General features: G+C 34.6%; 1 protein-coding gene across 7 annotated transcripts in view; it reads right to left on the minus strand.

The window, feature by feature from the left end:
• Positions 1-1259: 1259 nt before the first annotated feature.
• Positions 1260-25025, minus strand: part of LOC145694692 (CUE domain-containing protein 1) — a 57490-nt gene continuing 33724 nt past the window's right edge. For 4 of the 7 annotated variants that reach the window (XM_081771200.1, XM_081771202.1, XM_081771201.1 and 1 more), the window contains 3 exons: positions 16788-16913; positions 14739-14951; positions 1260-7267 (listed from right to left, as the gene is read on the minus strand). In XM_081771200.1, the coding sequence (XP_081627326.1) occupies positions 14752-14951; positions 16788-16913 (326 nt within the window). In that variant the 3' untranslated portion in view covers positions 1260-7267; positions 14739-14751. Of the gene's footprint in view, positions 7282-14738; positions 14952-16787; positions 16914-23884; positions 24046-25025 lie in introns of those variants that run through there. The other 3 variants (XM_081771203.1, XM_081771205.1, XM_081771206.1) reach the window with 3 other exon arrangements.

Consider the following 25025-nt stretch of genomic DNA (forward strand, 5'->3'; position numbering starts at 1 on the left):
GACACTGTTCTCGTCTCCAGTCATCTATACAGTACCTGACCCTGAAGATGAGAACAATGTCTGTTCTTGAAACGTTGGACAACGAACACTTCACCTGGTTGACATTCCGAGAACATGTATTCGCATCACATCACCAGGAAAGCTTCAACTCCAATTTTAAATAGTATATACTTTATGAGTTAATCTTAGAACTTTAGAAAATCACAAGAATAACCAAGCGTTTCAAGATAAATTTTAATAATCATAATAAAAGAAGCACATCAGAAAATATCATTTCCATACTGCAAACGATCCTCAATCTTCCTGTCTGGTATGTACAGAAGAAATTCAATGTTATGAACATATTTTGTCTTCTAAATTATCCATTAGATATAAATTCTATATTACAATAATGTAATAATAAGTAACTTTCTATGAAAATGGATATAATAGTTTCTTATTTTTTAACAATAATTACAATTAAACGATAAAGAATGAGGCAAACAGATTCCAATTTTGGTAGCTTATTATTCTTGAGTCAGAAATGCTTTTTTGTTTCTTTATACTTCGTATGTGAATGTTTATACTTGATCTTTTTATTTCCATACCTAATCAGGGGTAAAAGTGCGGGGGAACACGGGGTTACGCCGTCCCCCTACCTCCAAAAATATGTACGGCGGGACGTCATTCGCTACCTATCGTTCCCCTACTTTTTCAGATCCACTTTTACCCCTGTACCTAATACAAATGCACCAGAAATTATACTCCACAACAATCTACGTGATTGGACATTTTGATCATTCACCATAGTCATCCATACTAATTTGAAAATTGATGCAAATACTTTTAAATTATTTCTTCAAATACAATATTTCCCTTTGTGTTATTCCCCTCTTATTTTTGAAACTAATTGTAGTTTTCAAGGGTAAATTCTCAGAGATCCAAAAACATAAATGGTAATTTTTTTTCCTCTCTTTTGGATGGATGAACAGTTCAAATGCGACACCAGACTCAATCCAGAACAAGTGCACGAAAGATGTATTTATATCAGATGCGGAATGAAAGGGATTAATTATACGTTATTTGATTACTATTTTGATGAAAGATACATGATTATTTAAATATGATATGATCTTAAATTATAAAGCTCGGAAAATTTAACTCCACTTGATTTTATATATATATATATTCTTGATAAAAGTGAACTCGGTACAATACGTAAAGAACAATACAATGCAGATATAGCATTAAATAATTCCACTTTCTCATATAGCAATTTGTTTTTAAACTTAACAAAGGCATCTTTTAAATATGTATTTTCACAAAATTAGATCACTGAATACACAAATAAAATACACAATTATATGCACCAATGACGAACCAATTTAGTGTTCAGGAAAAAGAGAAATGTGCATACAGAGATCATGTCATATATTGTCAGTAATGTCCAGAAGAAATTTTCAGGACGTTTGTGTTTTTATTTTTAAGTTACATAAATTACTCGATTGGTTAGTTTTCATCTGATATGATATACCACTTTCTGATTCTAGTGAATGCATCATTTAATGATCATCTTTGTACTGTTCACTACCTTACAAAAATACGATTTTAGTAATGTTGTGTTTACTATACTAAAATATATTTACTTACTCCACGCTTCCCTAACAGTTTTGTTAAATAATTTGAATCAATACTCGACATACATTAAAACTAAGTCTGGCCAATTCCGGAATTTTTACTTTCCGGAATCCGGAAAGTAAAATCGGAAAATTTCGGATTTCGGAAAAATCCGGAATTTTTCCGAAATCCGGAAAGTGAAATTTCCGATTTCGGAAAATTTTGGCCATGCCTAATTAAAGCTAACTTTCTGGCCCGAAGTTCCGAGAGCTTAAGCCAACCAGCACATGATTCGGATTTCCAATCAAAAAATATGAAAAGTGTCTTCAACAATATTTCTGAAACATGACAGATCTCAAGAGAAACAGTCTGAACATGTGAACCCAGCATTACTTGTTATAACGTTATATATTATACTGAGCCGTAGAACATTAAAATGATAAGCTCAATTTTACGAACCTCACTGAAGAGGGAAAACACGAACGAAGTTCGGGACGTACTGATGTTTATATATATTTTAGGTGACTATCACGGGATTGGTACGCTTTCTTAGCATCAAGTAAGAGATTATATCATGCATATCATGTATCTGCAACGAATTAAATTTCGCCAACAACATTTTTTTTCTGAGGGCGTAATGCTGTAGTGTACTGACAATCTGGAAAGGTACAATGATTTATAATCGCAATACTTAAACAACTCGTCAAGCAATTAGAAAATACTCACTTTCTACACAAAATTACATACAATGACCAAAGTATTCTTTTGCGTTGCAATAGATGTATCACTTAATTTTTATTATTTTTCATATTTATGAGTTCTTAACCAAAGAAGAACAGTCCTATTGATTAGTATGTTTGATCTGTTTTCAAACAATAGACTTGAAGAGAGAAGAAAGAGAAAAAAAAACAGAAACAGAGTTGGACTAAGGGAAACGCATGATCACGATCATCTTGGTTGGAAAAAGTTCAAAATTTGATCACGGCTCACGTTACCGTACGGGGTGGAATATATATCTAGGGTGTTGAAAACAACACCGACAACGTTTGGGAGGTGATTCCTGACACCAAGATAAGATGAAAAGTATAGACCAACGTGGGTCCACAAATGTTCTTTTTGGAGTTATAGGCTGCCGAAAACATGAACTTTAAAGGTCCATAGCTCCAAAACTATGGGACCTATCGCAGTCGGGTCAAGACCACTTAGGAACTAGTATGTCCTCTATCCAAAAATCCATGTTTCATGATCCTACGGTATTCACACAACAAGTTTTATACAGGGAGTTTGGCTACGAGCATACAAGTTAAAGTACTCTCCAACTACCTCTACAAAATTGTTGCGGAAGTACCGCCGGATTCTGAAATATGGATATTTGGATAGGGCACATACTAGTTCCTAAGTGAAGTGTTGACCCAACTACGATAGGTCCCATAGTTTTGGAGCTATGGACCTTTAAAGTTAATTTTTTCATGTTTTTGGCAGCCTATAACTCCGAAAGGAAGCATTTGTGCACCCAGGTTGGTCTATACTTTTTGTCTTATCTTGGTGTCAGGAATCACCTCCCAAACGTTGTCGCTGTTGTTTTGAAACACCCTATATATCAGGGCTCACAGTGGTCTGGTCTCTTATAAATAGTTGAAAAGTGACCAAAAGCACACGAAAAAGTGACCAAAATCTCATCATGCCCCTTTTTTCCTTTGACAATTTCTCCATCATCTCTTTCTTTGTTTATTGTTTTGTTTCATCTTTATTTCTTTTTAAGCTTCCTCCTTTCTTAGGTTTTCTAAGTATGCTTTGTAGTTACGGTAAGCAGACTTAGCAGATGTAAGAAGCTTCTGAGTAAGTGGAACCAGTTCTGGCCTATTTCCGAATTTCTTCATCCCAGACATTATATTTAACTTATCATTGAGAGTTCTCAAAGCCATGAAATATTCAAATTCATCACCTACTCTTAAGAAGAACATACAAGAGGCATAACACAAAACGAACATGATGAATCACACAAACACACACACACAAAACGTTGAGCGAAGCGTTAATTATTACGAGAGAAAACTAAAAGACTATTATGATAGAAGAAAGAATAGACACAGAAGGGTTCTTAACCCACCTTGAGAGCTTAAGCATCTACCAACCATCCACTGTGCTTTAGAAAGAATAAAAGCTGAAGTGAGAATAAAGCTGACTGTTTTACATGTGGCAGCAAGTACTGAAGCTTTCAGAAGAGTAACGAGTGACTGTTTTACATGTGGCAGCAAGTACTGAAGCTTTCAGAAGAGTAATGAGTAACAAGTTTCTGCCTTTTTCCATTTATTTGTATAATATTTTTCTTAGAAAACTGCCAATGCAAAACCTAAATCACACGAAAAAGTAACTTTACCTCCCTAAAAAGTAACTTTTAGTGACAAATTTGAAAAAAAAAAAAGTAACTTTTAGTTAAAAAAGTGACTCGCTATGAGCCCTGATATATATATATATATATATATATATGTGTGTGTGTGTGTGTGTCGCTTGTAATGAATATAACACATTAATAATGTATGGAACAAGCACACTAACACTGCAAGTATTCATAAATATCATAAATATATTTGTATATTGACACTGCACATGGGTACAACCTCTGTTCAGCTGGTTCAATAAAATATTATTTTTAAAAAATTATCATTTTTAATTGTTCAGACTCATTACCCTTATGTAAACTAACGTTGCGAATCCTTACAAAACTGACCGTAAGCTCTTGTCTTCCATACTGTTGCTGCTAAAACTAATCATATTGCACAATCCCACTTGCCTAAATGTAACAGAACCGGACAAAGGTGATCACTGTCATTTTATTACGAAATAATTACCATATTATAAAATAGACTATAATGTATATGTATGGCACTCATGTAGATTTTCTTCACAATATGGCAGACAATTTATCTCCCTCCCAGACAACCAAGATCTCAACGCACGCAAAATTTCTCGGCTATTTTACGTTTAAAATAAAAGTGCTCGAAGGCAGCTTCTTATGAAATGAACTTGGTATCACATACATGATAAAATTAGGCTCTATGCTTAAATAAGGTTCCAACAATACTATACCAAAATACATTCATCTGTTGTAGTACTTATCAAAACAATGACGAATATTTACATGTCATTCGTACATAATACACTGTACACGTACAATTAAATACTCATGATATATATATATAGAAATTCTATATTTATATATATATTATTTCTTTCTCATCTCCACATATCGATGGTCAGTCTCAAAAAATTAGAGAAATAAAAGCTGCATGAAAGTAACGCACTGTTTCCACGTTATGTATTGAGTTTGAAATCAAGTCACTTGATTTTCAGTCTCGCATTAGCTATTCATTTGCTACCTCCCCCCCCCCTCCTCATTTCAATAATGTATGACCAATGAAAATGCGTAACAAGAAGAAAGGTTTTGTGATTTGCTAGCAGAATTACAGTAGACTACAGTAGAGTCAAAGTAATGAAATCTAATTCTCTTCAGTATTATTTTTTTCTGCATTGTGCAATAACATTAGCCTCCTTTACTTAGCTTCTGGTTTTTACTTTATTTATTAATTAATTACAATGACAGGAGAAGGATGTAAAAATCTTACAAACCGATAATGTGTTGTACACATATCTTGCTGATAGTTACGGATTTTTTGCATTACAACAATATTAGGAAAAAAAAAAAAAAAAGCAAAACACTTCAACTGCTCTAATATGTATGCCACAATATTTATTAAGTTAACGTCAAAACGAAATGACGAAACGCTAACATGTTTGTCCGTCTGTTACCTTACAGAGTTGAGAATAGTTCAGAACAGACAAGTTTAGATTTCACAATTACGTAGCCCAAGGCACAGAGAGGTGAAAAGGGTATTTTTATATATATAAAGGCGCCTCCAAGAACCATCATAATTTCCCAAAATATTGAAGAAGAAGAAGAAAAAAACTATTTTAAAGATCACTATCGCAATAATACAAAGGAATTCCTAATATTTTGATTTCAAATATTGATCTCAATCAGCAAAGTATATTTCACATTTGTTTAATTTACTTTCATCCACAAATACAATTATTTTCAAAATGAAGTGAGTGATCTTTTTTAATTTGAAACAAAAAAAGTAATAAATCAAGACAGTTTAATGGTAAAGAACTAGATTGGAAAGAACTTTCTGATAACCATTCACAAAAAACATAGCCTGATCTTAAAGTCTGCATATTTATGGATGTACTAAGATTTTGAGTAATAGCATCTTTCATAGACTTTCTATATGTATCATACCGTTACAATACTGTTCACTTTTAATTTAGAAATACCTGACTTCTAATCAAAAATATCGATTTACATTTAAAAAAAAACAATAACTCATAGTTTCATAATAAAACGCTTCACAGCCGAATAAATATCGTGCTTTTAGAATTGAAATTACGATGTACATTAAAATGATGCAAAATTATTCGTGCAGCCACTGATAAGATGAAACAACAACCAAACACAAGCTATTATGAACGTTTCTTGCAAGGAGAAAAGAAAATAAGGATGCTACAAGTTAGATAACACAATAATGAGAATTAATTTTAAATGAAATTTGTTTGCAACACTTCAATATTGAAAATCGATTTAAAAAGGCAAAGATTAAAAGGGTTAATCATAATTATGATTACACTTCCTTCTGAACCTTCCAGATTCTAATCTTCTAGCTTACTTCTAATTAAAGCTCACGTTGTACGGTTCAGATGCAAGTTCTACAGAAACAAAGAACAGATTATTAATACTAAATCAAATTCTTTATATAAAACGGTAATACTTTACAAATCTACATTTCTGTATTTTATTTGACCTAATACAACGTATAAAGGCCAAGCAGTACGTAATAAAACGTAATAATACTAATCTCCTTATTCCTTCACGAAATTTCATCCTCTATAAATTTGTAATGCATTTCCGAAAAACTGAATTATACTTTTTTCTTTTTTTTTCTCTCTTTTCATCCTTTATTCTGCGGAAATGCGTGAAACGATTTCACCAGAAATACTAAGTTTTTAAATATTCACACCAAACACAACTTTTTTTTTTTTTTTTTTCAATCTAAAGCAATTACAATGCAAACAAGATCATTGTATAGTGACTATATCCTTCTCCTGTCATAATTTGTTTCCTGTTTAAATTCTCTAGAATGAGCCTTACAGAAACACACAATACAGATTCGAAAGTAAAAGTGTTCTATCACATAATAGGATGTTTACATAGCTGTTAAAAGAGTTGCACTGATAGCTAACATTTAGAACGAAGTTAAAGGAGTATTTTGCTTTATTCAAAGATTAATGCAACATTTTTTTTTATTGTATCTGCACTAGTGACATTAAGATTTGTTTTTAAATTTTTCTGCAGTATCATGATATTTTGAGATAAATGCATTTATGTACTTATATATATATATATTTCTTTTTCTATTTGGGGATATCTACCATTATTAACAATACATGCACTGTACAAAACACTGTAGTTTTTATTATACATTTACATTTCTTTTATATCACACTATATTCAGAGCAAGGAACCTCAGATCTAATCCAATAATATACATGATATTCCCTCCTCGTTCTTGTTACACAGCAAATATTCCAACAGCAATATAATGTAGGCTTCAGTCTGTAAAAATAATTCTAAAATAGAATTAACATTTACTGATTACACCTACATACATCAAAATCAAAGTTCTCAAAATCAAAACTGCAGAATGAAATAGATAATTGAATAAATTCTACAACAATTTGACATAATGAATTTTCAGAATTTAACAGGGTGTTTCAAAATATCACCGACAACGTTTGGGAGTTGATTCCTAACACCAAGGTAAGACGAAAAGTATAGACCAACCTGGGTGCACAAATGCTTTCTTTCGGAGTTATAGACTGCCGAAAACAAGAAAAAATGAACTTTAAAAGGTCCATAGCTCCAATATTATGGGACCTACCGTATTCGGGTCAAGACTCCACTTAACAATCAATATGTGCGCTATCCAAAAGTACATGTTTCAGAATCCTAAGGTACTCACGCAACATATTTTATAAAGACAGTTTGGCTACGGGCATATAATTTGAAGTACTTACCAACTACCTCTATAAAAATTGTTGTCGAACTACCACAGGATTCTGAAACATGGATATTTGGATAGGACATATACTAGTTCCTAAATAAAATCTTGACCCGATTATGATAGCCCCATAGTATTGGCGATATGGCCCTTCAAAGTTCATTTTTCATGTTTTCGGCACCCTTATAATTCCGAAAGGAAGCATTTTTGCACCCAAGTTGGACTATATTTTTCGTCTTATCTTGGTGTCAGGAATCACTTCCTAAACGTTGTCGGTGTAGTTTTGAAACACCCTGTTAATAATTTCGATTTCAAAAGGATAGGTCTTTGCATAAAGTCGAAAAGGAATTAATGTAAGTTGTATTGGGTTCATTGAATATAGCTGTAACAAGAATTACAATGTTGACTGTTATTTGTAATTATAAGTCAAAAGTAATACAGCGTCATGTTTACTTACTCTTAAGCTGTATTGAGTATGCATTACTTTTACTCCTCATATTTCTACGTTTTCTACTTTTCCTTGTTCTTTTTCGAATTATAAAATTTACAGCTCTAATAAGCACATTAGTGTAGTAATTCTAATTTGTACTATAGTTAATTATTTTATTACAGACAACCAACACAAAGATACGAAAATGACTGGGGGCAAATATTTAAGCAGAATAACACCTGCATAAAGTTAAGGAATATGACTAAGGGGCGTTTTCACTTAGTCAATTTATAGTCGATTCAGTTGAACTGACGTCACCTTCGACTCACAAGCGAAGGGTACGATATCAGGACTCGAGTTGCACAATAAGAGTTATATGTTCTTAAAGAGCATCAAGTAGTTAGTTAATTACCAAGTGAATTAGCTGCAGTCCGCCAATAGGGAAAAAGTTATGGGACTTCAAACGTAACATGGGAGTCTATGGCAAACACAAGGAAGAAAGAGTTTCTCCCGTCTCTCCTATGTATTTGATGTGAGATAGTGATTCAAATGACATGTTCAAGCCACAAAGTTAAGTAGAGAGTAGGAAGGGTCGAATGATCCGAAGAAAAGCAGTTTGTACAATGTGCACATCTTACAACAACGAAGAAAAACAACAAATTTCCGACAAATTTGTTTCTGCAAATGTCACAAGTCACGAAGAAATTGATCCTGGCTGGATGCACAGGACTAGTACAGCCCCTAGACGTGTGCTTTATCCGTTCTTACAAGAACTTTGTCAAGTTCGTCACTGACACAATCCTACTTTCCCAAGAAACCAACATCTGGCACCGTAACAAGTTCTTGAATCTCCAATCGTTTACGCTGTATCAGTTCTGTGCTCCCCTCTTCCACAACATGGTTCCACTTGCCTTCTACAAAGTGGGATACCAGGATATCGAAAAGAAAGCATTCCAGACACCATTCAGTACTGCTTCGACTTCCTTACCACTGAATTGTGTTATCACTGCGAGTCGATGGCCATTGTAAGATGTACACATTGTATCATATAAATTGTTTTTGTTTGGATCATTCGATCCTTTCTACTCTCGACATCAACTGTGTGACTTGAACATGTTATTTGAATCACTATCTCACCTCAAATACATAGGGGAGACGGGAAAAACGCTTTCTTTCTTGTGTTTGCCATAGATCGCCATGTTACCTTTGACATCCCATCACTTTATCTCTATTGGTGGACTGCAGCTAATAACTTGGTAATTAACTAACTACTTGATGCTCTTTATTGATATATAACTCTTATTGCGCAACTCGAGTCCTGATATCGTACCCTTTGCTTGTCAGTCGACTGTGTAAACAGGACTTCGACTGAATCGCCTGTTGGGTTAAAGGCGACTAATCGACTAGCAACTAAATTGAAAGACGTTCTATTTTCTGTGATCTATTCAATCAGATTGAATAGCGAAGTCGACTAGGTTGTCTAATGGAAACACCGGTGGAAAGTAGAACGTAAGAGCTTGAAATGACTCATTTTGGAACTAAAGAAGTAAATTGTAATAATAATAATAATAATTGAACTGAACACCAAAAACATGCCGAAGAAGAATTTTCAAAAAAAAAAAGTCTTGTGCTGGTGCGATAAACATATACCAAGAAAAAATAGTTCGGTTTCACGAAACTGATCGTATTTTAAGTCTCATCATACAAGGGTGAAGCTTCAAAAATATTAGACAAATCGTGCCGATTGTTGACCTGTTGTTGAAAAGAAAGCTACAGTTTTGAACTAAAGAAAGATTTTTATTTTATAATGGTAATTCTATTAGATAACTTACGGTATACCTGTCCTTGTAAGGTTACGACTTATGTTTATGTACAAATTAATGAGCAGAAATTTTCAAATCTTTCAATATTGCAATAAAAAAACATATATGAGTGGCCTTATACTAATAAACCGCTATTTCTATAGATCGTTAACATAAATAATTGCAGAATGAGAGCATCTTACTGTACATAACGGCAGAATGCTGGAGGCGCTGAAAATGAAAAAGTGGGCTCTACTTCAAGCCAATAGACCTTACAATATAATAGATACAATACAAGATACTGGTTGTATCTACATTGTACATGCCTGTTCCCTACGGACGCACCTGCACTACCGCAAAGTCATCAGCATTGGCCTAACTTGAACCGAAATGATGTACATATGGATTGTAGTGAGAATTTAGCACAGGTTGATGAGTAATTTTTGCACGACTAACCGTTATGACGTATTAGTTTCTAGATATATAAATCTGTACACAACTAGCGGCATGCATCAAGAAAAGGATTAAGAGCCGGCAAGTAGGTCCAGAAATATGAAAAATACATACATTTTACAGGAAATAATTTGTGAATCGGAGATTTCTCGTGTAATTCGAAGGCTAAACTAACCTAACTCAGTAACAGAGGAATATAAGGCAAACCAACTACCTAACCTAACCGAACCGAACTCAGTAACAGAAGAAATTAGAAAATTTTAACGTTTTAAGATTTAATATGTTGGACATACTCTGTGGCACAAAAACCCAAGAAAATAAGAATTCCAGAAAGCACTCGGGTATTAATTACACCAAAAGAGATATGTAAAATGTTTTATTAAGTGACCCCACTTTCTTCATCCACACTAACTATAGTTACGGATTTGGTGCTTGCATAATAATTGAGTTACCCTTCCTCATTGCCATCTCTTCAAGAAGAAACAGATTTTATTCGTAAATTTCTCGTTTTAATGCTGGGCTATTCTCAATGTGAACCCTCTGATATAGCATTTCCACGAAATGTTTCATAATTATTGGGAAATGAAACAGTTGGAGAAAAGGGTATGCAAAGCACGGCAGGTAAATGATACAGGCGAACAAAAGTACAGTACGGGTGCAACTAGTAGTATGGAATAGAGGTTTGTCAATAATTGGTTGGCGTATTTTACGCTTGTTTCGAGTACTCTCTTGAAATTTCTCTCATTCAAATACATGATCCTTCTAAGTACCTCATTCTCAAAATCCATTCTCTTAACCAAAATTGTTTTCTTTTCTTTTCCCTTGTTATTAGTATTTCACTTTCTTCTTGTAATTATCTTGCTATAACTTAATATTGTGATGCCTCATTTAAAAGAATGTAGAACTGATCAATTTTAGGTGAAGACATTTTCTAAGTACGTATAGGAAAATGTGTCAAAGGCACTGAAACATATAGTTCCACTTGTATCACACACATCTTTGTAAACGAACATTTACAATATTTGTTTCCTGAACAACGAACATTGGATTCATCATGATGTTGAACCTGATTTAAGACTAATAAAGGTAGCAAATATTGAACCAAATGTGGCAAGAATTGTCTGAAACGAAAAGAGTTATGATTTACCACCTACATTCAAATTCATATGTCGTATGTTTCTAACATAAAGGTTGGAAATGTAATTGTTCTTAACATTAGCTCTCAACTACTGCTTCGACGCAGATACCAAATTCCAAAGTGTACGGTTCCTCGTCCAAGTTAGTTTGTGGTGGACAATATTGTTTTCCTGGGTTTTCTCGGGGTATTACAGTTTCCTTCTACTCTTTCATTCCATTAATTTTCCATCATCATTTACTTGGACTTAGTCATCGTCTCCTTTAGCCTAAAAAAGGTATACTCGTGAGACATTAAACTGATTTTTTTTTTGGTAAAGCAGGGTGTCTATCAGTCACGAAAATCATGATAAAGTCACGAAATCAGAAAACGGTATGAAAGCAAAGAAATTTAGCTTTTGGGTCACGATTTTTTTATCTGTACAAATATAAGTACAAACTGTAAAATTTTGTTCTATAAAACGTCAGAATCCATCACCAAAAATATCTATGATCGGCTTTAGACGCTACCAAATCGCAAGCAAAGCACGCTTCTATCGCATGCATAAAAATTCGGCCTAATTCGCACCCAAATTTGCTCTTGAGAAGGCTACGCAGTTTTATGGTTTGGTAAAGAAAAGGTCACGAAAAAGTCACGAAATTTTATTTTGGAATTTTAGTAGATACCCTGTAAAGGGTAGGGTGAGTAGTTTGCCTTAAAAATAAAAATATAAAGAAAAGGTTCACAACTCTAAAGTAATTGGGAACCATTAAAATAGAGGATTCACAAAGGAAACAAAACCTAGCCTAGCGACATTGAATTCATATCGAACTATTTTGGGTACAAGTGAAGATAGGTTTGCAGGCAAGTTATATCGTAGGAATATATGAAAGGAAAGATGAAATAAACCAACATGTAAATTCATACTCGATTAATTTTCAAAAAGGCTTTTCCTCCGACGATGCTCGCAGAACTACGCGAGTGAAATGTCAGGAATCAAGAATAAATTAAAGACACAAGATATATGAAAACATTTTCTTATGATACATTATTTGCACAAACATGAAAATTGTAACTTATTGTCCGCAAATACAACGTTGTAATTTTATCCTGTTAAAGTTAATTCTAATTTCTGATTTTACGGCCGTACTTAAACCAGAACTTTTTACCGTCTTTTTAGTTTATTATTTGCCAGCGTCCATAATGACAAGCAACGTAATTTTAAAGCCAATAGAAGAACAAAGCCTCCGTGGGAAGTTACTTCACTGGAATTACCTACAGGTGGGACCGATCCATGCAGATTCTTTGTAATCCGTCGATGCTTTCACATTGCTCTCATCGTGTCATACTTCTAACTCCCATTTAATCGTTCCTTTTAAACGAGAGCAATCTTATATAACTGCCAGAAATAATGACGTTATGTATTTGATACGTTAATCACATCACCCAATTGAAGCGAGCCAACTAGCTGGCCAAGAGCCTTTCTGAGAAGACACTGTATTATTATTATTATTATTATTATTATTATTATTATTATTATTATTATTATTATTATTATTATTATTATTACCACCGCCACTACTACCAGGATACCCGTTTTTCGAACGGGAAGAATACGTTTAATTTTGGACATAAAGGGCTGGATTTGGATTTAAACTGCATTGGAAGTGTCACCGTTCATCTCAACGACCTAGAAAACTATGGATTTAACACTAATATCGGTCATTTTCGATCATTTTTAAATATCTCCTCTCCTCCGCCTCCCCTAAATTGCCGTCAAAGTGAAATGATAAAAATCATCCCAGTCCAGAACCTCATCTATGCTGAACATGTCATCGAGATCGGTTGTATGGTTCAAGTTATTACGTCACAAACTTAATCACTTTCATTATTATGTATTTTTATATGTGTCACCCCTCCACCAAATTGCAGTCAAAGTGAAATGATAAAAGAAGCCATCCCAGGTCCGAACCTCACCTATATAGCAAATTTGATCCAGATCGGTCGGGTGGTTCAAGAGGTACGAAGTCATAAATACAGTGACTTTCATTTATATATACAGGGTGTTTCAGATAAAACGTCCAGTGCTTATAAATCCGAAACGGCTGAGAATAAAAAGATGAAACAAAAACTGAGATAGGAAAATGTCATAGGGCGCATCACATGGTGTTGTTGTGGTGACTCCCAGGGCCCTCCTTCAAGGGGGCCCAGGGGCCAACTTCAAATTTTCAAATGGGAACACGTATTGAATCATACTTCATTCAATAGTACTTGAAAAACGAAACAACTTTTGTAGGAAACATTTTCGATTTGGGCCACCGTTTTCAAAATGGCCGCAAAAAGTGGGTTCTGTATCAGATAAAACGTCCAGTGCTTATAGGCCTAGATCAGAAACGGCTGGTAATAGAGAGATGAAACTAATACTGAGATAGAAACGATGATAAAGCATATCAAGTGGTGTTGTTGTGGTGACCCTAAGGAAACTCCGTGAAGGGGTCCCAGGTGCCAACTTCAAACTGATACAGGACTTTTTGCGGCCATTTTGAAGACGGTGCCCCAAATCGAAAATTGTTTCCTACAAAAGTTGTTTCGTATTTCAAGGACTATTGAATGAGGTATGATTCAATACATGTTCCCATTTGAAAATTTGAAGTTGGCCCCTGGGCCCCCTTGAAGGAGGGCCCTGTGGGTCACCACGACAACAGCATGTCATGCGCCCTATGATATTTTCCTATCTCAGTTTTTGTTTCAACTTTTTATTCTCAGCCATTTCGGATTTATAAGCACTGGACGTTTTATCTGATATAGGGCCCACTTTTTGCGGCCATTTAAAAACGGTGGCCCAAATCGAAAATTGTTTCCTACAAAAGTTGTTTAGTTTTTCAAGTACTATTGAATGAGGTATGAATCAATACATATTCCTATTTGAAAATTTGAAGTTGGCCCCTGGGCCCCCTTGAAGGAGGGCCCTGGGGGACCATAATAACACCATGTGATTCGCCCTATGACATTTTCCTATCTCAGTTTTTGTTTCATCTTTTTATTCTCAGCCGTTTCGGATTTATAAGCACTGGACGTTTTATCTGAAACACCCTGTATATAGATTATTATTATTATTATTATTATCAGCGCTGTTCACTTTCTAAGATAATTTTATTGTTTGTGTTTTTCGAATTGAATCAACGAAGAACAGAAATGGATATAAACGGTTAAGTTAGAATACGTACCTCATTAAATATTTTACTCCTTCGAGTCCTCTTGCTTTCTCACTTCCATTTCGTCTCTCAGATCATCATCGTCATCGTCGTCAAGAAGAGGTTCTGCGTTGAGCAGTAAATTATCATGTGATGGTGCCGGCCCTTGACTCAAAATCTGTTTTGCACTGCGCTTCTTTCGGCGCGTAAACACACGAGCTAGCTGGGCGAACTTTTTCCTTGATACTAGAGTAAACGGTACAAAAGAGAACAACGGTACATTTAAATACGAATCTTATTATTAAAAAAAAAAATGTAAGCTGAATTAAAAACTTAAATTTCAAAATTAAATAATAATAATTATGATAATAATAAAGCTTAAAGTAATCTAATTTTGCTTTATGAAAATACACACACTAGCAACCAAAATACCGTGTTCATTTAAAATTTTATAAATATTTACGAACTTGAGCTTTTCAAACGTTATGTCAAACAGGCATTTTCGGGTATATTGGAACAGGAAAATTACTAGTCAATGATAAAATATAGAAGAATTCCAATAAAGCATGTATTAAAGAAATCTATATACGGCACTAAAGATTATTATTTTCAAGTTCTGTTTTTAATGATAATGGCTTCAGTCCGAAGGGCTTTTCTATCTGATTGGCATTGGTTGCTTCGTAGCAGTTCTTTGCTACGGCTTAGTGAAAGCCATCGAACTTCGTTCGCGGCACTGACTGCAAATATTCTACAAGATGATATTACGATCGAAATACAAAAGGTTATCAAAACAACAAAATACTGATGAAAGTACAACTTTCCAAATTAATATAACATTGGACGTCTTTTCGCCTTCAGAACTGCTCTGATGCGACGTGCAATGGAGTCATGGAAGTCGTAAATGGTAACAAGTATAGTATTACACCATTTTGCGAACAGCGCATCACTCAGTTCTGTGAGAGAGGATGAAGGTGAAAATCTATGCCGAATATAAACAGTGAAATGTGAATTATAGAATATGAATAGTACAAGAAATTTAATTTTATATACGGGTGAATATTAGAATAAAGTAGTTATGTACGTCATAATATGTATAGAAAGCATGCAAACGGCTAGTATCCTATTTTGGATTCGATCTGCATATTAACATTGCATATATATAAAATACCAATTTAATATTTCATAAACCATGCACGTAAACACCTAAGCACAACCTTGTATGAAAATGTGAAATTTATTTTGTTTAAAAATTGAAAATTACGTAAGTATTGAAAACAGATTATAGCAAAAACTATTAACAAAATTGTACTTAATTCATATCAATTGCCACTACAAGGCTTTTCTTTTAAAACGCCTATGCTGTGAATAACGATTAACCTAATTATTGCACAATTTTATTTCTGTATTTAGCTAAATAATTTTCTTCTATTTTGGGAGTTATTTCACAAGAATTCTTCAGTATATTTTCAATTATGATATATTATTATTTTTAAAGACTAGCAACAGCAATTAAGTTTTCATGTGTAAAAAGATGAACGTAGATCATATCTTACGAATTTAAGGTGACGGGTTTATAATAAGTCAGGTTTGCAATTGCAAAAGAATAATAAGTATTAATTTTTATTTAAAGTAGAAATTTGCTTTTAGCGTTTACAGGAATAGGTGTATATCTCCTAACAGCCGCTAAAATGGTGGCCCTATATTAAATACTCAATTTACATTTATTATTATTATCAAAACATGTACATTTTAGGTAAGTAGGGGGAGGGGGACGGTGGCTCAGTGGCAGACGCTTACCTCTGGTGCGTGGGGTCCTTGGTTCGATTCCCAGACAAGTAAGTTTGTGGTGGACAACATCGTGTCCGTGGGATTTTTCAGGGTACTCCCGTTTCCTCCCACTTTCTCATTCCGCCAATTCTTCCATCATCATTCAGTTGCCTTAATCATACACAACGCAATTGGATATATCATACATTAATTATATAGATATATTTCGTAACAGACTCCCTATTTCACAATTTTCCCTTTGAAAGACACATTGTTTAAGCTATAACATCTCACCTGACATGACTAACTACTCACCTTTCCCCATATTTCGTAATCGTTCCTTAAACAAAGCATCATCATCGTGGCTTCCTGACAACGTTTTGGTGAATGGAAAGGCACCCATGGCTTCCTCTGGGGGACTTTCTGCATCATCTGGTTGATCTGGCAAAGCAAATGACAATATTAAGTGGACATAAAAATATACTAATCTAACATTCTAAGGTAATTTAATACTATAACTCTTTAAACTCTCTCTTTGATATTAAGACGTAATGCTTTATTAACCGTTATGTACTGTGTATAATATATTTTAAGCTAATTTCACGAATATTACATGGAGACACAAGGAAACTTAATGCCTTCCAAAGGCTTTCTTCATATGACTCCTCCTTCATTAATGATACATTAGCATAGAAGAAAACTGAAATACTTTGCAAAGGTATTATTTAAAGTCATAATAGCAATACATGTTTCATTCTTAAAAAGAACTACGCTTCGTCATACACCTACGTAGATCCAAGTTAAACAGCACAAATCAATAAATCAGATACCTCGCCATTAAAATCGATGCACAATTAATTGGAATGTATACATTAAGCTTACGTATTCCATATTTTCACGAAGTTATGCTTAAAAATATGGTTCTTGTCCTTTTCTTAAAGGTTTTATGTAAATTTAACTCCTTTGCTATTGTTTCAGAAACTACGACCTTCTGATCCTCGAAGTTATTTGAAATGTCAGCAAATAGATTTAGAACAATGTTCAACAAAAAACTGAACACTTACTTTTCTTCTGAATTATCTCTACCTGCCTCGTAGGAAGCAATGATTGGTTCTCACTGAAACAAGACTCATTTAAATTAAAATACCAGTACGCGAATCAATATACAAACTACAATTTCAGTTTATATTATGGCTTGAAAACCTGAACTTCAACCCTTTTGCTTCCTCCCCATACACACGTTAAAAAAAGTGCACAAATATCTACAGCTAACGAAGTTTTAACGTATTATTAATTGTTCTTGTACGAATATTAATATATTTCAATTACTGTGGAGAATTCGTTCTGTGTTGATATTAAGCATAGAATGCGAGAAAATGTGTAAGTTGGTAGTTGTAAGCAAAAAAAACCTACGAGAGAGAAATGATTATTGTCAAACAGATTCGCGATTAGTTTTTACTGCGCTGTTATGTTCCGTAACAGGATGGGCAATCGCCTAGTTTGGAGGTCGGTATCTTCTCTTAAAACTAACCCGTAAGTCCATAGTCTTAAGGTATTGCACGAGCCGTAGGTTTGTACCTCGTTCTTTTGTCGTTATGGCTGTATCATTTATTTATACAAATTGCTGGGCATTACCGGCATCTATGGCCCTCAACCCGTTACGGATGAGGGATAACGCGACCACATTATTCGGGGAAAGGGGAAGGAAGCTGCCTGTATATTAAGTACTATCCCAGCATTTGTCTGGTGTAAATGAGGAAAAAACACGAAAAACCTCACTCAGGATGGCTGACTTGAAAAAGCTTTTACAACTTTCCGACAGTGTGTTCCCATCAGGAATCGAACCCAGGACCACTGTTAGGGCTATAACCTTGAAGAGTAATGAAATCGAAACCTTGGGTACGAAACGTCCAAACCAGAGTTTCTCCTAGTTATACCTACTGATGAAAGGGCTTCCCTTGCAAGTAGAAATCTACCAGCATCGGGTGTGTTGATATCCGAGTGTTAAGGGAAGCTTACCTCACTTCATCGAACTACCAAGGTGTCAAATCTCACGGTACGACCACAGTCCGGCACAGACCAATCCAAATTTGGAATTTCTAGAGTTCCATGCCTACTTTCAGGCCCTGCCCACCCCATGAACATTTAATCTCGTGCTCTGGTACCACGAACACGTTGACGTACTAGATGCCTCCTCCTGGACCCAACAAAACGTGTCAGTCGCTATTTAGGAGGTGGAAACCTCACCCGGTAGGGTTATTCGAATCCACTCATCTTTGTTTAACCCCAACTACTTCAAGTTTAGGTCTTGAGGTACCAAGCACATTCACGTCGCCCATTTAGGAAACGGGTCTAAGCTTTTCTTCCTCCAGTTGGGAGGCAGCAGAATCAAACCTCCTCACATTTCTCAATTTATCGTGCTCAGGTAACATGCACACTCCCAGATCCAATGGCACGAGCCACTATCCTATTTGGGGAACGGCTGCCCTGGTAGGTTGTAATCCTCACTAGGGCTATATCTAACGAATGAAAGGAAAGATAGCAGGTAGCAGCACGAACATTACATAAATATACATACATATACATATGTTCTCTCCCATAGAGCTTCAGATACCGGTCACTGAGGAAGGGAACTCAACGAAGAATGGGGGCCGCTTCTCCTTTCTTAAAACAGACTAGGACTGACTACTATATCAACTCTTCCTCTGTATATATTCGTGTGAAAAAAAGTCATTTACTGAAAAAGGATTATACCTAACTTGCTACCTTCCAAGTACTTGCACGAATACAACAATAGAGTACACCATTGTAATGCTTACGTAGCAGTCTGCTTTCGATATTCTGCTCAATTAAGGGTGGGAAATTAGCAAATCTCACAGAGGTTAGTATGGAATCAAGAATGTAAGATTGTTATTAGATTAGGTTGGATTTGACTTTAAATTACTAGCTTATATCTCTATATCCTTCAACGTAGAGCACCATAAATGCATATGAATGATAAAATTGTAGACATTTCAAAGGAAGAAATAGAAGCACCATTAGATAAATCCCAATGTTATCCGGCCCACACACAGCACTAAGATCGAAACCTCGCACCAGATGTAAGAAATTTACACTGAGTTACCATTTAAAATCAGCCAGTAAACTTATTTCTTTTCATAGGACTGAAAATCTATAACTGAGTAAACTTACGAGCATGCAGCATCCGCATTGCTAATAAAATAAGAAATCATCGAATGACTCGATTGTTTTGAACAATCGTAACCTCAAAGCAGCTATATTATATTAGTAAATAGAAAAATTCAATATATAAGAACAAATCCATATGAAGTTACTCGTAAGAAATACAAATATTCTGTTGAAATTCCTGTTTACCTAGATTGATCAAATTTCCTGACCAACTTTTGAGTTTGAAAATTCCGCTAAGTGCCTGCTCTAATTTATGCAGCTCACATACAGAATTTAAAAACTAAAATGTTCAATGAATTAACCATATTTAGAATCAGAAGAATGCAAATAGCAACGCTGTAAACATTCATGCCTTATTGGTTTTCCATCTTTCTACTGTTGAACTCCATCTCGTTGGAATTTTTCTCAGCCACAAAAAAAAACGCAGTAATCTTCCAACCTTGGACTGGAATGATAACTTTAATGTAATTATAATTGTTTTTTTCAATCGTGTTACTCAGTACACGTCTAGTTTCAAAATTGGCTCTAAATATGTATTACTAAAATGAGAGCTCCATAACAGAACGCCACGGAAAAAATGTGTTTAGGAATCATGCATAAAGAATTTAGTACGAGATCGATTAAATTCGCCGTAACGGTGTTCAACCGTAATCCGGAACAAAAAGCAAAACAACTACGTTCTCTTTGTTTTTATAGTACATACTCACGTATTAGTGCAAATAAATAATAAAACGTCTTTCTACATGTGTCAGTTAATTACAAATCAAAAATGTTTCACTTAAAAAGGGATTACTCAACACTACATTTGGATAATTACATACATACATACGAAAAATAGTTGCATTAAAGAAGGAAACAAAATTTTCTCTTATAATACTTACAAATGTATTTTTTTTTTTTTTAACAATACCATGATTTGAATCAAAGACATTGCAAAAGGTTTACTTACAAAAAAAAAACTAATGATCTATATCTACTTTCTCAACACTACACCTTCATAATTACACACACAAAAACGAAAAATAGGGGATCGGGAGAGTTCCAAGTTCTTTTTGCATATCTGTTGGAATATGTGGCGTATAGTACGATTATCGAATGTTACAAAGCTACTTTAATCGTAAAATATATTATAAGAAAGCAAATTGGCACTGAAAACAAGATTTTAAAAACTCCACTTCTTAAAATAATAATAATAATAATAATAATAATAATAATAATAATAATAATAATAATAATAATAATAATAATAATAATAATAATTAAAAATAATAAATTCAGTTAACTCTTTTTGATTCTTGAACTTTTTGAGGAAAGTGTTGATTTTGAGGTTTGAATTTTTTTTAGTTTAACGTCCCACAGATATGCTCTTTACGCTGAAGGAGACGGATGACTATTGGAAATGAATGAATGATTTTTTTTTTCTGTAAACCAAAGCCATACGCGCTAAAGACTAGATCAGCAGGAGGGCTCTGTATTATTGGTACACGTATAATTAATGAATAGATCAATAACTATAAATTATGAACGCTTCAGTAACCTGATTCGAAATAGTAGTAGCAGATGACTTATCAATGTTCAGTATGGTTAAGTCCAGAGATCAGACTTTTCTATATTATTCCATCATTAGGTGTTGATGTTTGGAGTTCGTCGTATCTTTTCAGCATCGAGATGAAATTCAGTGATAACGTTTTGCTGTGTTATTCCATCATCATTTCATGACTATCACGAGTGCCTTTTGGTACTCGAGGTCCCGAATTAGATATCCGGTAAGAGTGTATCCAACATAAAGGGTGAACAAGAAATTCGTAGACTGGAAAAACTAGAAGGATTGAAATTTATTTCCAAATTCGGATAGTACATGAGAATGAGGAATCCGTACATCATCATCATCATAGGTATTGGCAGGTCACTTGCCACAGCTAAGCTTCCATGCTCCACGGTTTTCCGCTAATCTCTTCGTCTTCACGTATGATCTTTCTGTTTTATATAGTCCATTAATTGTAGCCTCCTACGCTGTCTCCCCTTCTTTCCTGCCACTATACCCTCTAGCACGTCCTTCATGATACAATTTCTTCTCAGGCAATGTTCTAACCAGTTTCTTTTCCTCTTCTCAATAATATTTAAAAGTGTTCTTTCTTCCCCACCATTTCTAACACCCTCTCATTCGTCTTCCGCTCGACCCAACGAATTCTTTCCATTCTCCTCCACACCAACATTTCGAAGGTTTTCAGTTGTTTTTCTTCACTTTTACTAATGTGCATGTTTCCTGCCCCATACAGTACAACACTCCACACGAAGTATTTTATGTCTTTCTCTCAACTCTTTATTCAAGGTACCACAAAATAGCCTTTTCCTCTTCCTAAAGACTTCTCTCGCCATTCCTATCCTTGCTCTTATTTCACGTTTGCACTTCATTTCATTACTAAGAATACTACCCAGATATCGAAAACTATTCGCTTGTTTCATTTTCTCCCCTCCCACCTTTATATTTGACACAGACCGCTTCGTTCCAACACCATGGCTTTTGTCTTTCTAACATTCATTTTCATCCCATATCCTTCAAAGCCCTTCCCCAATGACTCCGTACAAAATAATTTAAATAAAGTTGGTGTTTTGGAGGCCTTTGTACCCAATTTCCCGCAGATTATGTATCGCCTTCCGCATCAAGTCGAGTTCTGTAGTTCGCGCAACTTCTTGGCTGAGAGATTTCCAAGTCACGAAGATTTTTGGCCTTGTGGGGACATTCAGCATATTTCTATTTAATAAAGCCCAAAATGGCTCTATGGCCCGCGCTTGGGGTACATTAAGTGGGTTCTTTGCTTTCTCAACGAAGGGGATACCTTCACTACGAAGAAACTTGACAACATTCTTGGCGTAGTGCGACATAGCAAGGCCTGGCCAAAACAAAATGTTGTCACCTCTTCGGCGTTCGGATAAAAAAAGGAATCAATCTCTTCTTCAAACATTCCGAGAGATACACACGTTGGCGTTCATGGTGCCTTCAGATATGATGGGCTCCGAAACCGTCCCTCGCTGTCTATTGCTTTCCATATCAATATTTTCTTGAAAAATTTGCAAATGGTGTTTGTCCATCAAAAGTCCACTTGGCGGGGCCTTAGATCGAAACAAGGATCTCTTCGCACAACCATAACCGGAACAAAATAAGACAGTTCAGATCTAAGCAACTTCCGGAAGATTCAGTACACAGTTTAGAAACAACACAAATAAAAAAAAAATAAAAAAAAAAATTAAAAATACGATAAACAGTAGTAATAGTACTAGTATAACGCTGCATTATGAATTAGTCATAGTAAGCAATTGGTACACTACTTCTCAAATCTTTTCGAACACTTTTTTACTACTTTATACCTTGTTGATGTGTTAGCTTAAGTCAAGAGTACCGTTTGTCAGTGTTTACGACGGCCAATATATGACCTTCTGTCCTCAATTATCGCTTAGTGGGAGCGTACATGCAGTGCTTATCGCTGCTATTCCAACGACCATAAATTGGGCGCAAGAAACCATCGTAAACATGTTTCAAAGTATGGTAATTTTGGCCTTTAAAATGCTAATATATCAAAAAGTTATAATTATAAAAGTTGTAAAAATAGTCTTCCTTTCGAATTCCTGTCACTACACTGATCCCATTAAAAAAAAAAAAAAAAGATATGTTACCTCAACTTTCACACTTTTGTTTATAGTGTGCAATATCTATTACAATTCGTCTTTTAGTGAGAACATTTCAAAAATTACAATTAGACATATTACATGCAATATCTCTCAGATTCCGATCCTATTGTCGAGAAATTTTATGCTTTAGACAGTATTTCTGATACCCGGTGGCAAAGTTCTTGTGCTAAAATAATACGTAAACAATAGATGCTCACTCAAATCTAAGGTGTTCGAAAACCTTTCAGTGGTAGTAGTTTGTTAATGCTACAGCGCACAAAGTGTGTAAAATTAGATATTTTGTGACCTTTTCTGTGTAATCCGAATCTCAGTCCTATTCACCTGAAATTATCGTGATTCTAATGTAACTCTTTAAAACAAAGGTTTTCACCTTTCTATTTCCTACAATTAAGTCTCGTCATGTAGAAGAGCTATTTTTACATTCTAGGTTTAGAGATATAGTATCTGATCTGTTATTACTCAAAAATATGGTTTTACCCAGTAAATGTTAGAATATATACATGTAATAAAACTAATACACCAAAAAGCCTTACCATTAATTTATGTAACTATTATCTTACTAGTAAGAACAGCCGGTGTTGTCTTCGTCTATTGGTTACGGGTGAGATTTGGACAAAAATCATATCCACTATGAAGAAAATCAAAGGCACATGCAAAGGCACACTTCCCACTAAGTAACTCATAAAATGAACACCTAGTAGAGGAAAAGAAAAACCACTAAAATGGATCTAAAATAATAAAACAAGCTGGGTTAACAAAAATGTAACAGAAATATTTTTAATTAATTAATTTTTTCGAAACCGCATGCAACGTAAGCATTACACAGCACATAACAAAAATTATACATATATAAGAAAATAAATAAGCATTTAACATCCAATGGTGCTAAGTCTACGAGTTATGTTGCAAATTATAAGTGTTATACGTTAAAGATTTAACAAAACAAAATGAAATAAGATATTGTGCAGTATAATATTTTTTTTTAAATATAATAAAAACTGCAGAAAAGATACTGACAGTAAAATAAAATATGACAAATATGAATCAGCACTTCTATGATTGTCATACTTATCAGAGGGATTTTTTTTATATGCGTCCACGTAGAAGAGGAAAAACTAACTAAAGGCAATTTAATAAAATCAAAATAATACTTTAAGTTATTTTTAAACGTTATCGTATATATACACAGAGGATTGTTTCAAGTTAATGGTAACGAATTATATCGCTAGGTAGCAGCAAGCGCCAAAACGCCCGGCAAGTACTGAGGATAACTCAAAAGTGGTTGGTTGCTTTTGAGTTTAGCGTCCCTTTCAGCATCGAGGCTATATGAGACGGGACCTACTGATTAACATGGAATCCGAACCATATGAGCTCCCGCCGGGAATCGAACCCGAGTTTCCCACGCCTGTGTTGTCTTCCAGGAAGGAGGCTGTTGTGTGTGTGTATGAGTTATATTACGACATTTTGGGAGGACTACATTGTGCCTATTTCTACATTGATTATAATTACAGCCAAATAAAGAGAAGTCTTTGAGAAAACCTACTCACTGCACCTATTATCAAATTCACATATGGAGTGACATCAGAAAAAAAACAACTCACTTAAAAAAAGAAAGAAAAAGAAAAAACTACTCTCCATTATGGAGTCTAGTTTTCATATTACGCACTTTTTCGG

Source organism: Thermobia domestica, chromosome 9 (genome assembly GCF_964235325.1).
Source record: "Thermobia domestica chromosome 9, izTheDome1.hap1.1, whole genome shotgun sequence".
In the NCBI taxonomy this organism is placed as follows: Eukaryota; Metazoa; Arthropoda; class Insecta; order Zygentoma; family Lepismatidae; genus Thermobia; species Thermobia domestica.